Source organism: Alternaria alternata, assembly GCF_001642055.1.
Source record: "Alternaria alternata strain SRC1lrK2f unplaced genomic scaffold CC77scaffold_13, whole genome shotgun sequence".
Lineage (NCBI taxonomy): Eukaryota > Fungi > Ascomycota > Dothideomycetes > Pleosporales > Pleosporaceae > Alternaria > Alternaria alternata.
In genome coordinates this window covers 958535-973246 of record NW_017306202.1, presented here as the reverse complement: position 1 = coordinate 973246, position 14712 = coordinate 958535, and the positions used below count along the sequence as shown (strand labels likewise).

The 14712-nt window shown below is 51.4% G+C and overlaps 6 protein-coding genes across 6 annotated transcripts; 2 read left to right on the top strand and 4 right to left on the bottom strand.

Annotated features, from left to right (window-relative positions):
* Window positions 1-669: 669 nt before the first annotated feature.
* CC77DRAFT_991865 (hypothetical protein) lies at window positions 670-3422 on the bottom strand. Its single transcript, XM_018536363.1, has 5 exons — window positions 2871-3422; window positions 2721-2818; window positions 2564-2666; window positions 1007-2341; window positions 670-955 (listed from the first exon to the last, which is right to left on the bottom strand). Exons 1-5 carry the CDS (start codon window positions 3018-3020, stop codon window positions 746-748), a joined length of 1896 nt encoding a protein of 631 aa, XP_018384979.1. The 5' UTR covers window positions 3021-3422; the 3' UTR covers window positions 670-745.
* A 488-nt stretch (window positions 3423-3910) lies between these two features.
* On the bottom strand, window positions 3911-7205 carry CC77DRAFT_1032239 (hypothetical protein; the record flags this gene model as incomplete). Its single annotated transcript, XM_018526720.1, has 3 exons — window positions 3911-4069; window positions 4126-5400; window positions 5451-7205. The coding sequence occupies 3 exons, from the start codon at window positions 7203-7205 to the stop codon at window positions 3911-3913; spliced, it is 3189 nt and encodes a 1062-aa protein (XP_018384978.1).
* A 1460-nt stretch (window positions 7206-8665) lies between these two features.
* CC77DRAFT_938185 (hypothetical protein) lies at window positions 8666-10513 on the bottom strand (the record flags this gene model as incomplete). Its single annotated transcript, XM_018534595.1, has 2 exons — window positions 8666-10377; window positions 10429-10513. Coding segments are annotated over 2 exons (1797 nt in total), but the record flags the coding sequence as incomplete, so codon positions are not given.
* Window positions 10514-10937: 424 nt separating this feature from the next.
* CC77DRAFT_913589 (hypothetical protein) lies at window positions 10938-11798 on the bottom strand (the record flags this gene model as incomplete). The annotated part of the gene is made up of 1 exon (XM_018533654.1): window positions 10938-11798. A coding segment is annotated over one exon (861 nt), but the record flags the coding sequence as incomplete, so codon positions are not given.
* A 446-nt stretch (window positions 11799-12244) lies between these two features.
* On the top strand, window positions 12245-12944 carry CC77DRAFT_1021648 (hypothetical protein). Its single transcript, XM_018525301.1, has one exon. It carries the CDS (start codon window positions 12543-12545, stop codon window positions 12720-12722), a length of 180 nt encoding a protein of 59 aa, XP_018384975.1. The 5' UTR covers window positions 12245-12542; the 3' UTR covers window positions 12723-12944.
* Window positions 12945-13166: 222 nt separating this feature from the next.
* Window positions 13167-14614, top strand: CC77DRAFT_938542 (hypothetical protein; the record flags this gene model as incomplete). Its single annotated transcript, XM_018534619.1, has 3 exons — window positions 13167-13250; window positions 13432-13701; window positions 13766-14614. 3 exons carry the CDS (start codon window positions 13167-13169, stop codon window positions 14612-14614), a joined length of 1203 nt encoding a protein of 400 aa, XP_018384974.1.
* Window positions 14615-14712: the final 98 nt, after the last annotated feature.

The window sequence follows — 14712 nt, the reverse complement described above, 5'->3', positions numbered from 1 at the left end:
TTATGCGCATACATTGAAGAGAACCATACGCTGTTAGTTCAGTGGTAGCTCACTGTGACTTGCCACTGACCAGTTGCCGGCATAAACACTCCATAGTTAGCCTGCTATACTTCTCCGCTCCCGTTGTTCTCCACTTCGCTCCCGTGGTCTCCGTCATTAACATCATTCCGTCGCAGTGCCTTGTTAGCTTTCTTGTGCCATGCGACATGGAAATTTGCCTTGAGCATCAGGCGAGTCACCGCTCGCATTAGTTCACTGGTGGACATGATCATCACATACTTAGCTTCATCACTCGGAAAGTCTATCAGTAGGTCGAGCTACTTTACTGCACTTTTAACCTCGGTAAGAGAATCTGGAATGGGGGACTGTAGACCTCGCTTATTCGTTTTTGTTTGCTATATGATCATACCTGCAAGACGAGGCCATCAACGTCTATATGGTTTATCATGCTCATGTACATATGTACATGACTTGTCTTCATAAGCAAGCCTCAAACAAAAATCGTTGGTGGGGCGAGAGTTTGGCAAATATGTGATGGTAACAAGCGCTGTAGTTCTTCTCGTTGATGATTGGCCAGCGAAAACTAAAGAAACACATGATCTCGCACACTAGGAGATTTGCTCCGGCGGACCGGACATGTCGACGGCAGAGCAGCATAAAAGCAATATTGATGTATCAAATTACATTACTTAACCAGATGGGTTGACGCTGTTGCCACAGCTGTTCAGATCCTATATACATATAACTACCATAGTATGTCCGAAAACGCAGTCCTGAGAACCTCGGTCCTGGTCTTCTGCATCTCCGGTGCGATGCCTACAAGATCCAGGATATCAAGACATCTTCGCGCATCGTCTTTCGCGTCCTTCAGTAATGGGTCCGCGGAAGGAGGTAGGCCGTTGTGGGTGGGTGACAGCGGTTGTGCTTGCTGACCGAGGATGCGTGCCATGAGAAGCTAAAATGAGTGTTAGCAACCAAACAATACTACAGACCGAGTACAACTTACTGCTTCTTCAAAGGCTCGGTGCTGGAACACCCACCACACACTAGCGTCGATCCTGAGGTATTCCCAAAAGTGGAAGAAAGACTGCAACGCCATCCTGGCTGCGTCCAGCGCACCTTTAACGTCGCATGGCACACCCTCAGCAGGGTTTTCATCGGCCTGTATCGCCATGACGCAGTGCCAGAAGTTGCTTCGAAAGAACAAGTTCTGTCGTAGACCGCGCGGATTTGTTTCTGCCATATGTCTTATAGTGACGTCGTCGGATGCTGTAAGATCTGCAGGAAAAGTTTTGTGGAGAGCAAAGTATTCGTTGACAAGCTCAAGTTTATGCTTGATTGATGTAGTCAAGGGCGTTGCCAGTGACCGCGGTATGCAGACAGTACGAGACACAAGGTTAGCCATATGCCACATGGAGCGGATGTATCTCCGATCCGAGAGTTCATACGGAGGATAGAGATCATGGTTCGAAGCGATGTTGCTGATGCTCATGGGGTTGATTACAGGGTCTGTGGCGCCGTTGTTCGAAGCACCATTCGGTATATAGTCATCGAGATCATCGCTGAGGGACTCTGGCTGTATGTCTGAAAACACACTGGTTGGCGGAAGCTTGAGCAGAACAGTAAGGAAAGTGTCCTGGAAATAAATAGCTTGCCATAACTTTCGCCGTTGCTGCTTGTCACTCTTTGAACATCGGGGTGCAATGACATCTGGATCGCGATGTAATCCCATGGCGTATGCTTGCCGTACGAGAACACCTCCAAACGCCCATGCATCAGAGGCATGGTTGTCGTTCATTAGGAAGTATCCTATCAGAACCATGGCCTGCAGTGTTCTCACTGAAGCTCGACTAAGATATGAGGATATCCGTAAAGCTTGCTGGGCAGCTGATACGTAGAACTCGGCAATCTGCGCCCTGTCGCCACCGTCGGTAGTATGAATGAATTGCGTACCCATGGCATACACAACAAAGTGTAGAGCTACTAACACGGGGTCCGCAGTATGCTTCTCTTCTTGTGACAATGACCAGAAACGTTCATAGTCAGCATAGAAGTTCCTACGGTGAACCATAGGGTATACTGGGTCAACAGCATCAAAGTATTTGTCAACGAGGATATCTGCTTGCTCTTTGGCTGGCAGTACGCCGACAACCTCGGCAAGGCCGCCACGACTCGTCCAGTAGTTGGCAAAAGGATGTTCAGTCCCTAGGCCAAAAAAGGGTGCAGGCGTATGATTGGAATACGGTATGTTGGATAGCAGGAATGGTGAGGATCCCGAAGACGACAATGACACGCTTCGATATTGTGTTCTGATTGGTGTTGGTGGCACCTGGATATGAACCTGGTGAAGCAGTCAGAAAAAGCAGTCCAGATAGTTGTATCCGCCAGGTGGTCACTCGTCGTGAAGCACATGGAATTTGTCACGACTTGACACGACATAACGTTGGACGGATTCCCGACGCCCCACCATGGCAAAAGCACGCCCGACGCTCCGAGGAGGTGGGCCGAGATGCGTTCGCAGAAGCTCGGGAATGGTACAACAGGAACAAGGAATTCTTATTACCTGAATAGGCGGCTTGCCATGTGGCTGCGGGTCACTGCCAAGCTGCAACGAAGGCCTCGCGCTCGTTTTCCTGGACCGACCCGCATTGCGACCGGCGCCAACCCTGTACACAGCTGTCAGCAAAGCAAGCGCATTCCAGGAAGCCATGGAAACTTACTTGTCCGCCGAAGAGGCGATCAGGTTGGCGATTTCAGAGTATTTACATGTCGACTGTCGCTTGATGCAGGCCAAGCAATGGGGACGAGTGCGATCGCACTGGCAGGAGTTTAGCCTTGCAGTGCAATTGCGCGCGAGCAATGCAACTCACCTTGGTCTTGCGCTCGACACACTCCTCGCAGCTCAGGGTAGGTTTATTGCGCTTTTGCTTCTTCCTTGGTGGCGCATCGCCTTGAAGGGCCGACGCGCTGGTGGTGGATGGATCAGGACTTGTCGAGGGCTGTGTGCCTTCGTCATCCATCGTGCAGCTGCGGGCGGGCGATCGGGGCGCGCGTGAGCTTGGTCCGAGTGCTTGACAAGCAACAGCAATGCGACAGGATCCAAGCGGGTGCGGTGGACACGACGTTGGCGGGAATAAAAGTGAAGGTTGAAGTATTTCCGCCCTGGAGCGACGCGCCCCATAAAGGACACCGAGGATTGCGTGGGGACGCCGCTGTGGAGTTCACGCCAGCCACTGCTTGGCGCTAGATGCGACAGAGGGCCCAGAACCTATATCTCGCTACTACGTCAGTCCTGCCAGTTACGCGTCGTCCCTCTGAGCTACAGATCATCTCGAATGCAAACACACCGGCCAGCCCATATTTCAAGCTGGTCAATCATTTGTTGGGCAGAGCTGCGTCATCCCCAGCTGTGCGCGGCCTCGAAGCTTCGGCGTCTACTAGATCGGTAAAGGATAATGCCGCGGAGTTCTCCTCCGCCATGCTGCAGCATATGAACATAGTATGGCAACCATATTCGTTCTTCCTGTGCGTCCCGTTTTCCTGACGGGAGATTGCGTACGTCGAGTCGCCTCCCGCGCCGGGTATAGTGCTATACCCGAAGCGCCGGCAGTAACTACCGGGCCTCATGACAGCATCATGATCGATGCAGAGATTCTCGCGCCTCCGTATCGGCCATATCGTGGCTGACGCACTCCCCGAAACCACCTCAAATGCAACCACGCAGACTTGTCACGAGCAACACGTTCGATGGAGAGCAAGGTTATCTGAACATATATTTGATATTTACCAGACCGAGTACAAGACGAGACGTATAAACCAAAGAAAAAAGCCGTTGCTCGAACATTCAGCCTAATAGTATATCTTTCGTCAACCTTGGAGTCGACTTACACCGCCAATAGAAATACCTGCATCAAGTGTACTGCCTCATCGCATCGCGGTAGCCCTTGCCGCCACGCATGTCATCCTCGAACGCCTCAGCAACCTCGAGCACACGCTTGACATGCTCCATGCTGAACACTGACTTCTCCGAGAGCGCGATCGATTGCGACGTTTTGACCGTGTTCTTGATCTGCGATGATGTGTTAGTTGACCTTCCCATGTTTTCCGTGTAACCAGAAGACGTACCTGTCGACCATTCATACTCTTCTTACTTAGCTCGTCAAAGTCCGCTTCCGTGAACGGCTTCATCACCTCCTCAATCTTCTCTACCTTTGTCTTCACTTCCCCACTTTCTTTGGTGTTATTCTTGCTCTTCTTCTTCTCCGCCTCGGCTTCCCGACCCATCTGCTCCACTTTACCAACATGATGCTGCCAGATCTTCTTCCTCGCCTTGGCCTGTAGATTCTCGTACCGGATACCCATGTGAATCCTGCTCTGGAAAGCTTCGTCAAACGTCTCAACACGATTGGTTGTCAAGAAGAGGATGCCTTGGTAGTACTCCGTCAGACGTAAGAAGACAGACACGAGGCTGTTACGATGGATATCGTGAGGTTGACGCGCTTCGAGGAAGACATCTGCTTCGTCAAGGAGAAGGATAGCGCCCCATGAGTGCGTAATATCCATGATGCGATTGAGATCCGTCTCGAGTGACCGACTGTTAGTACCTAGCTCGCCTGCCGAGACGGCATAAAGCGGACACTTTAGGTATTCAGCGATAGATTCTCCAGTCAATGTCTTTCCAACACCCGGTGGTCCGTGTAACACAACATTGAGGCCCTTGCCCTTGCCTTGGATGACGTCGTCGATCGTCTTCGCAGCATTGAAGCGGTGCGACGAGACCAAGCCTTTCAGATTCTGCTTGATGCGACTAGGTAAGACGAGACTGTCAAAGGCCTCAGCATTCCACTTGATCTTGTCAATCCCAGAGAGCGAAAACTCGAGCCAGAGTTTTTCGGAAAAGGCGAATCCAAGCACGACTGGCGACGCGATGATCAGCTCCTCTTCAGTAAAGACCTTCTGCTTAATCTCATTGCCGTCCGCGTCTGTCTCGATCGAATTGTCTGGACTGTCACCCTTCTCCTTGTCGACCACGCTTTTTGGCACACGGATGGGGTGTTTCTTGCCTTTCTTGTCTCTCCACATGACGATACGCATCTTGTCTTGCTCTTCTTTCTCTTCGTCTTCGTCAGATCCACAGCAGCAATCATCGTCGCTCTCTTCGTCATCACATTCGCCATTCTCCTCATTCTGGGCTAGCTCATCTTGCTTGAGGTAAGAGAGCGGATAGTTGGGATTGATGCGGCGGAAGATAGCCGGATCAACCATGACGCGGCCATTGATGATGAAGCGGATGATGTTGTTCTTGTGCTTCATATACGCGATACCCTTTTGTAAGCGGAAATTCATACCTTGAAGAGCGACGAACTTTTTGCCCCGCTCGATCAGTTGATTCCTGATACCCTGGGTAATCATTAGTTAGGGTGCTTCAAATTGCTCGGGCGTCTACTTACCTCCGGATCTTTGTGGTACTTCAACGGATATGCAGAGAGGCTAGTAATCTTCTTGTGGCCCTTGAAGGCTTGGATCGTGATCTGGTGGTCTCCGAGGCCGAAAGACTTTCCGTCGTACTCCAGATACTTGCCGTCTACATACCAGGATTTGATTCCTGTCATCCAGCTCTCGTATTCGTACGCGGTGTCAACCTTGAAGCAGCGAGGGTCATCTTTGTTGTGATATGTCGGTGTATAGGCGATAGTGTTCGGCTTGAACAAGGCCCATACGAGATCATACGTGATTGTACCTGCTTTGAGCATCGGTCGCAGCGCTTTGCGTGTCGCGGAGTAATCTTCATCGATATAGCTCAGGAGAAGTTTGCATTGCGCAATCTGCTGCTTGAGGCGCTTCTGATCCTTCGTCTTCTTCGCCTTCTTCAGCTTTGGTTTGAGAGTCTTCTTGATGAAGGTCTTCAGCTCCTCGTAGTAGTGGAAAAGTGTGTGAGGATCAATCTGCGGTGTATCTTCCACAAGACTAATGCTCTTGCAATCCTTGAACACTTCTTGAAGTGCATTGCGAAGTAGCTTAGACTTGATGTCTAGTTGAGTCTCTTGATACTTGCCTTCCCAGTTGAGTCTCCTCCGTACTGTAAATACACAGTCAAACTCATCTTTCTGATCAGAATTACTTTCAACAAGTTTCCAATCACGAATCTTCATATCAAAAACTTGATCGACACGCTTGAATTCAAGGACATTCTTCTTGACTGGCTTTTCAAGTTTCGTAGTGGATACGGCTGCTGCGGCTGCGGCGGCGTTAAGAGAAGCCTTTTGAGCCTGAAGATTGCTGAGGATACCACTGACTTTGGCCACCTGGGTGTCGAGATCGTCTCCCGGAAGTGGGGGCTCCAGGGGAGGAGTTGGTGGTACGGAAGTATCATCATCGGATGTTGACGATTCTGATGATGATTCAGAGCTATCAACCTTCTTTGCCTTCTTAGCCTTCCGCTTTGCCTTCGCTTTCGCTCGCTTGCGTTTCGACTTTTCGTCTTCAGAATCAGAATCGCTGCTAGAGGAGCTCGAAGTATCTGAGGCGCTGTCATCGCTGGAACTTTCGAGCTTGTTGTTTTTCTTCTTCTTGGCTTTCGCTTTCAAAGCTTTGCGTGGCCTCTTCTTATCGTCATCCTCAGATTCAGAGTCGGAACTGGAGTCGGAAGAATCAGATGAGGTTTCATCCTCGCTCACGGGATTGTGCTTTCTACTCTTGCTCTTCTTAGCTTTCGCCTTTGCTTTCTGCTTCTTCTTCTTTTTCGCTGCCGCTCGCTTCGCAGCTAACTTCCGCTTCTTCTTGCGCTTAGCCCTCTCGTCCTCGCTACTGTCCTCAGACTCACTACTGCTGTCAGAGTCACTAACGTCAGACACAGAGCTCTCGTCAGCTTTCTGTCTCGACTTCTTCGATACGTGCTTCTTCTGTCTATCGGTCTTTTTCTTTGCAACAACCACGTCAACTACTGGCTTTTCGGTTTCAGATGGAGAAATAGAACTCTGCTTCTCTTCTGTCGTCTGACCTTTGTCAATGGTTTGAGTCTCTATAGTTTCCTGTGATGAATCCATCTTTTGCTTGTGTAGAGAAAGATCGTCTGGATCGGAAGTTACTGATGGTGTCGCTACAATGACTGGTGAAGATGACGAGGTGTCGGAAAGTTTCTTGTTTGCCGTTTCAGGCAAAGAAGGGATATCGGAAGATTCCTTGGACGTTTCTGGATCGTTCATGGGTGTCAAACTTGCCAATTCGCGAGGCTGGCTCTGTTTTATACCTTGTCCGCTGAACGTATTGTGTGGTGTGAGGTTATGGAAGAACTTGTAACACTCCGAACTGAGTTCTGAGACGTATGCAACAAAATGCAGTTATAAGTAAGATAGTCTCGGAGCAAGGAGGAGAAAGTGGAGGATCTGTGTCTCACACCTTTTATCCACAAGCAGAGCCGCAAGTGAGGCCTGACCTCGCTCTGTTTCTGTATTCGACCCACAGCACTTGCTAATCAGATCTCTATCCCACCCAACACTACTGCCAGGCTACAGCCTTCTGTAGTACCACTCTCGACTACCCCGCAGCGACTTACTGCGGATCTGGCAAATGACGAGTTCTGCCTAGCCGAACTCAACAAGGCTGATATTGTTGGGAGCGAATGTGCTTGGCTATACCGTTCATTTCCATATCAACACCGGGTCATTCTGGGGCGGAAGCCTCACATACCTGGTGAACACTGTGGTTCGAATCTGCTGCCTAGCGAGCGACCTTCCTGAGCAAGAAACGTTTCGTCAAAGTATTGGCCCGTTCGAGTTGTGGTGCATATATCGGCTGAGAAGATGGTGATATCGCGACCGGTGAGTAGGTAACCAATGTTATGGCGAAGCGTAGCTCAGCCTCGTCTGACAAAGACTTCAGCCTCGCAGGTGTGTGTGCGTGTGTGGATGCGCTCGCTTTCCCCGATTCCAATCAAGCGTCCAGAGGAATCTGCACCTCTAGTGCTCGAAGCCTTGGATCAAAGTCTCGACACAGATCCATCGTGACTGCGTACCGCCCTTATATCTGCAGTAGCTTGGTGGCGCTGCGGCTGTCATCTACATCAGTCTGCGCTGCGCTGCCGGTGCCGCAGTACTACCCTGTCATCGCGACGCACACGCGTCTTGCCAAAATGGCTCGACGATTGATGCTGTGCTACCATGCTGAGCTGCAGTGGTGATGGTGGTTCGTGTATCGTGATCAGTGGCCAGACGGCGGAAGGAGTGCGCCGGGTGCATTAGCGAGCACCTCGACAGCTCGCCTCACTCTTTCCCAATATATGTGGTAGATTCGCATATGCAATGAGCGCCACTGTGACAAGGAAGCTTTCATCGGAAGTATCTAGCATTCTCTAGTGGCTGGAAGACAAATGGTATATCTGAGAAACAGCGAAGCCAACCTCAATCTTAGAGACTCGTACAAGACCAAAGCAGTGTCTGACAACGAAAGAATCGCGTTTTACAACGGCCCATCAATGCATACGGCACCATGCAACATGCGCCAGACACGCTTCGTGCACACATGTGATACGCTGACCAGGCGCCAAACGCAAGCTTCCTAATCTGTCATGCAAGTTCTCCAAATAACGCCCCGCGTTCCCCGAAGCCATATGCAGCTTTATCGATGCAATGCACGAGTTTTGCCGTCGCTGCAACGATACAAGCACTCACGAACTTGACTTCTTCTTGCCAAAAGTCATGTGTCCCAATCCGTGCTCCTTCGCATCCTTCATTTCACTCTCAGGCTTTCCATCAGGTAGATCGTTGGTGTGAGCTGCTCCTGAGATGTGATACTTGAGACTCTCCGCAACTCCACTGACATGACCCCCGCTCTTGTGTGACCCAGTAGGTTGGTCGATGGCCTGCGAGTCACTAGCAGCATTGCTAGAGTTATCTAGGCGATCTGATAGTGTGGGGTGCGAGGCTGGCGCTGTTGGCCCACTGCCGCTAGCCTCTGTACTTGCGCGGGAACCATTTGGCTCCGTCAAAACTTCTTCTCCGTTTGGACCATGTGATCGGACATCCTTGGTGTCACTGTCTCCACTATCTCTTCGTCCGGGAGCGTTGACGATGTTGGCGTTGTTCTTGTTCTCGCTTCGGACGCTATTTGCTCGACTGATGTCTGAATCAGCGTTGGGTGGACTGGCTGTACGAACACCTAGATCTTTGTCTTCGGACGGCTCCACACCCTTAGTACCCCTCCAGTCTGCGGGTCCCGCTTGTGAGACCGGCTCTCCCTCTTTCGGTTCTGTGATGACAACACCAGGTCGACCTTCGTCGCTAGAAAGCGCGCGCCAGACTACTGCTATGCGCTCGAAAGCTTGTGTGCCTTTCCGCGATGAGCCTTTGATGCCGTCCATGGCCTCCCATGCAATCTCGAAGATGCCGGATTGGTCAACGTTGCCGTTCTGCTCAGGGCCATTGCCTTCAAAATATGTATTGAACCAGACGTGCGCGACAGCGGTGACCATGGTCAGATCGAAGGCGGCTTTGTTGCGGCGCTCAACATCGATATTGACATCGTTTGTGGGAAGAACTACACGCTTGGACGGACGGAAGACGACATCGCCGGTGCCCATAGGCAGGCTCTCGCGCGATGCTCTCGGCTCGGCAGTGGTGCCATCGATGTTGTTCTGCTGTTCCAGGGAGGATGTGGAAGCATTCTTGGAGCTTTCGCTAGTCTTTGACGGGCCGAAGCCGTTCTTGTACATGACCTCTTGCACCGCCTGTGCCATGCCGGTAGTCTTGACCTCACCCCGTACAATCTCTCTCTCGTCGCGTGTGAAGGTATGGAAGTTCTTAATGAGCTTGCCGTCCTCGACGAAGCCCTCGACCTGGATCTTGACGCCGTCTCTAAGACCCCAGCAGTGCACTTCGAGAATCTCCACCTGTCGCTCTACATATATCTTGCCGTGCTTCGCCCAACGGTCCACGTAGTCTATCCAGCGCAGTTGACTGGGGATACTAACGCCTTTGCCCATGTTCGGCCGCATGCGCCGCTCAGTGAAGCGGTCCAGAGCCTTGTGCACCGGCCAACCTTCCTCGCTGATCAGATAACTGCAACTAGCAGTGCCCGAACGTCCCTTCCCGGCTTTGCAGTGTACTACGACGACCCTGCCCTTTTTCTCGTGCAGCCAGTTGCGCATGCTGGCCATGATGTTTGGTATGAGGGCGAAAGGCGGCGGATGATGGTCGGGAAAAGGGTAGTGGTAGACGCGATTGTAGACCTCTGAGTCTGGGTAGCCCGTCCCTTCGGCGCGGAACTCCCATATAGCCCAGTCTTCGCCATGTTTGGAGTCGAGAAACTTGACGAGTGAATCGAGCGGGTTGCGATATGCGCGCTGGGGGTAAGTGCCGCTGGGGCCTGATGTAGCGATTACTGGCTGGTGTCAGAGCGCGAACAAAGCTGCGAGTCGTGGAGCGGCTGTACTGTTGTCTGTCACATAGCACAGATCGAGGCCGGCTTCAGCATGCCTGGCGCGAGGCCCGGCTACAAGTTGTCGCAATAGCGATGCCTGCGGTCGTCAGTTCGAACGTCTACGATGTCATTTCCCTTTTATGCGCACCATGATTCCGGCAATCGTCTGTTGTGTATGGGAGCAATATTCCGTGTTGGCACATGGCGAGAGTCGAGGCGTGAGGGATGCTGCCTCTAGGCGGGCAGGCGCGACCGAAAGGTGGGTACGTCACCCTGCACGGATTATGCGCTAAGCTTCCGGTTCCTGCCCAGACCCTCACCATTCCCCGCCACAACACCAACTTTTTTGCTTGCCACACACCACACAGCCACACATCTTTCAGACGCTAATATATGTCTTTCATTGGTGATATGTGCAATGACAACCCATCGCGCATGTTGAGTTCCTTTTTCCTCGCCCGCCTCCTATATCCTTCCTGCTCAATCATTCCCATCAGCGTCTGTGGAAGATCCAGATGAGAACTTCCTTCCCCTAAAATTCTCAAGCTTGTCTCCAAGAATCTCGCCTTAAAAGCCTCCCAAAGTTCATCATCAGCTGCCTCAGTGCCACCTGGTCGGGGGTAGTAAGGATCGTTCCTGAAGAATGCAGCACACGCTTGCTCCAGCCCATCTCCGTCCATAGACATATGCTTCACACGATCAAAGTCCATAATCCACATGACATGCTCGCCGAGATACTCAGATAGGAAAGTTGGCGATGACATGGATCTGGGAGGCGCAAGAACGAACTCGACATCATCCAGGTCGACTCCAGCACCCCAGTACATCAAGGCAAGCGCGTCCGCCATAGTCATCGCATAAGCGAGAATATCGAGGCAGAGATCCTCCATTTGGTTAACATGAAGCGGAACGTTTCGGAGACTGAAACGCTGGAAACGCGATGTGCTTTTCAATCTATTCCCCCTCCGCCGGCCTAGGTAGGGTCGAATGAGACAGTCACCATCATCTTTGTTACCCTTCACAAAGGCAGCGATAGGTGGGTTTCCAGGCAGAGATAGATCTACGATCTTGTCGCTGACTGATCGGGGTACCTTGGGGATTCTTTCCGATATGAGCGCTCTGCACTCTTCATAGCCAGTTGGGAAGCGATTGAGACACAGGTCCCACCAGGACAGGTCGCTCGACTGGATAAGCTGATAACATTGAGGTATTGCGAGCGGCATAGAAATTGGGTGTTGTTCGATGCTCTGACTGATCTTGAGATGCATGTTGTAGTCATTCGTGATCGATCGTCCAGGGCCTCCGTCCTCGCGCTTGACGATGCTTGTGCTGTCTTCTTCAGCAATCCAAACGCTGCCGCAAAAGCCTTTTCCGATACATCGGTACGGATTGTGCCCGTCGAACATGATGAGAACACCAACAGAGTGGTGACTTGTTTGTTGGTGCAGTTGTAGTGGGAGGAAGCGATGATGCGAAGAGTGGTCTTATATAACGAACGCGATTGACTCAGAGTGGTACCATGGTTCTCCAGCGATTCTACCGTGCCATGACATTGTAGTTTATCATGTACGAGACTCTTACAACCGCTACAACACAGATGACATAGGTGATACTATAGCTTTCCCGACTACCGATAAAAGATGAGAAAGTAAAATCATGTCAAATTTTTTCATCTACCCTTTTACCCCACGAAGTGCGCAACGACCATACCGAGTCTTGCCAAGATTGCACAGCCTAGAGAGAATGTATTTCGGGCATGTCGCACACTCCCTGGCTCAAATGCGCCTTGAGACATTGCCGTGCCAGACGGTAGCGTCGTTGCCTAACGACCGTGCCGCGGGTGGCCTGAGTTTATAGACATATAACCAACACCCAACACTCACATGCACCTTAGTAGCCAGAGGAACGTAATCGAGCTTGCTTCAAGACTGTCTCACTCTGTGAAGCTCTAGCCCTTCATCGGCCTTTCGTTACTCAATCTTTCCCGCAACCATGGGTCAAAGCCAGTCTCAAGCAGCAGATCAACCCCCAGAGCCGCAACTTAGCCAGGAAGAGCGCTCACAAATGCAAGCTGAGGTAACTTTCTTGATCGCTCAACCTATGTTACATTGTTGACATGTCTGAAGATGCGCGCAAAGCAGCAGGCAGCCCTCGACAAGCGTTTTACCGGTCAGTCAAGGTCAAGGAAGCCCTCACCCACAGGCGCGCAAGCTAAGAGGAAGCCGACTGCGCTCGAGGAAGCGAGCAAAGAGAACATCGGGTGGCGCAATGCCGATGCGCAGGCAGAGTTCAGAAATTGGAACTAAGGGATGTTGCGAAGGGAGCCATAACCAGGGAGATCGATGCGACAAGCGTTGGCGACGACATGAAAGCTGAGTCCTCCATATATGGGCTGCTCACCACCCGGTATCACCAGGTTGAATCTGAGAAGGCGTTATAGAGTGTAAGAAAGGGGGCAGGGTTGGCTTCCACAAGCGGATACGGCGTTATTGAAGTTCTTAAGCAAAGCGAATAAGCAGATTTCATCCTCCTCTCACGATGTCCCGTTTCCTTCGCACCCTGAGCCCGCTTAGAGGATAATCATTCGGCGGGAGTCGTGCTTCCTCACAGAGCTATTAACCGTGCAAGGAGCCAAGGGATCCGCGGGGAAGCGCATCCGCGCTAGCGGATTAGTCATCATAAGCCGCAACCCAGCCCCAAGTCATCGTAACTTTCTATTGCACTCATGCACCCGACTCGTCATCGCCACTATGACGGAACAGCGCGTCGCAAAGCGCAAGACTCACACCAAGTCGCGAAAAGGATGCTTTCAATGCAAACAGAGACATACCAAAGTACGTGTCCACATTCGATCCTTTCGCTGCGTTCTCCAGCCAATCACAGTGTACCATCCGATATGCTGCCTCTACCCCAGCAAATGGTCCCTCAAGCTTAGATCCCGAGCGCGACAAGTACTGGAAGGCTGCGAAGCTTCTATGTTATGATATGCGCCTCTATACTTACCACATTTCATAGTGCAATGAAGCGCGCCCCCGCTGTGGAAATTGTGTTCGCTTGGACATTCATTGCCATTTTCCATCTATGCCAGACAGCTACTCAACATCTCCACAAAACAGCCCAGGTGTCTCCTCGCCTTTCGTTGATACACATCATGCCGAAAGTCCTGAAGCAAGTCCGACTAATTCCGAACTGCCACTCGCTGATCTGCGTCTGTTGCATCACTGGACAAAGTCGTGCGCAAAGTCGTTGCATCCAAACCCTGCAATCCGGAGTGTCGTTTGGCAGGTAAGATTCTTCTCTCTTTGCCGCCTTATTAAGGCTACGAGGCTGATAATGACTTGAATCGCAGAACGAGTTCATCGAGTTGGGCTTCGAGTACCCTTTCCTCCTTCGCGGCTTCTTGGCTCTTTCAGCAGTTCATAAAGCGTCCTTGCTTGCGCCCAGCGAAAGACAGAACCTCCTGCTCCAGGCAGACTCACATATCAGCCATGCATTAGATACCTATCGAAAGAACCTAGAGACGCCAAACGTTGAGCTGGCGATACCGATGTTTATGCTATCCTCGGTCATCCTAACTTACAACTTCGGTTCAGCACAGCTTGAGCGTCCCGAAGACCCCATTCGCGCGCTTCACCACTGCTTTATGCTGCTACAAGGCATCAAGATTGTAGTAATTCCTCACTGGGATCGGATCAAAGATAGCTCTGTGTTCGCTCACATGACGGACATGGCGCCCCCAGAAGCTTTGGATGCATTGGACACGCTTGCAAGGGAAGAGAACCCCCAAGAGATTCTCCGGCTCAAAGAGCTTACCGAACTTCTGCTGGATAGTCAGGATAAAGAAGCCTGTGCCACCGCTATCGACGAACTCCACGTAACCTGGCTGCGCTTTCGGCACATATCACCGGACCGTGATGAATATTCCCTGCTCTTTCTTTGGCCTGCTAGGCTAAGCAATCGGTTCTTCGACCTCCTTGCATGCCATAATCCGGTGACCTGTATCATTACGACACATTTTGCTGCACTGCTGGCCCAATGTCGTCCAGTATGGTGGGTAGTGAAGTGGCCTCAATGGCTTCTCGTTGCGTCCGAACAATTGCTGGCGGCGACACCGGATCTTCTGAAATGGCTTGACTGGCCGCAACAGATCATTCATGCCCAAGCCTGGACTGCGACGACCACTCCAGCAGCTTCTTGAGGACCGGAGTTGGTACGAACCTTGGCACCATGAACACCGCGCTCATTGTATCATACCACCAATTATTGGGCTTGCGCAGGTGTTTGTACTAGCATAGC

Bases quoted from the DNA above. Each gene is read 5' to 3' on its own strand.
- CC77DRAFT_991865 (XM_018536363.1), bottom strand. From the start codon at position 3,020: ATGGATGACGAAGGCACACAGCCCTCGACAAGTCCTGATCCATCCACC. The intron at 2,667-2,720 runs GTAAGTTTCCAT...AGCTGTGTACAG, and splicing joins ATCGCCTCTTCGGCGGACAA to GGTTGGCGCCGGTCGCAATG. The intron at 2,342-2,563 runs GTAATAAGAATT...CTGCTTCACCAG, and splicing joins ATGGCAAGCCGCCTATTCAG to GTTCATATCCAGGTGCCACC.
- CC77DRAFT_1021648 (XM_018525301.1), top strand. From the start codon at position 12,543: ATGCGCGCAAAGCAGCAGGCAGCCCTCGACAAGCGTTTTACCGGTCAG.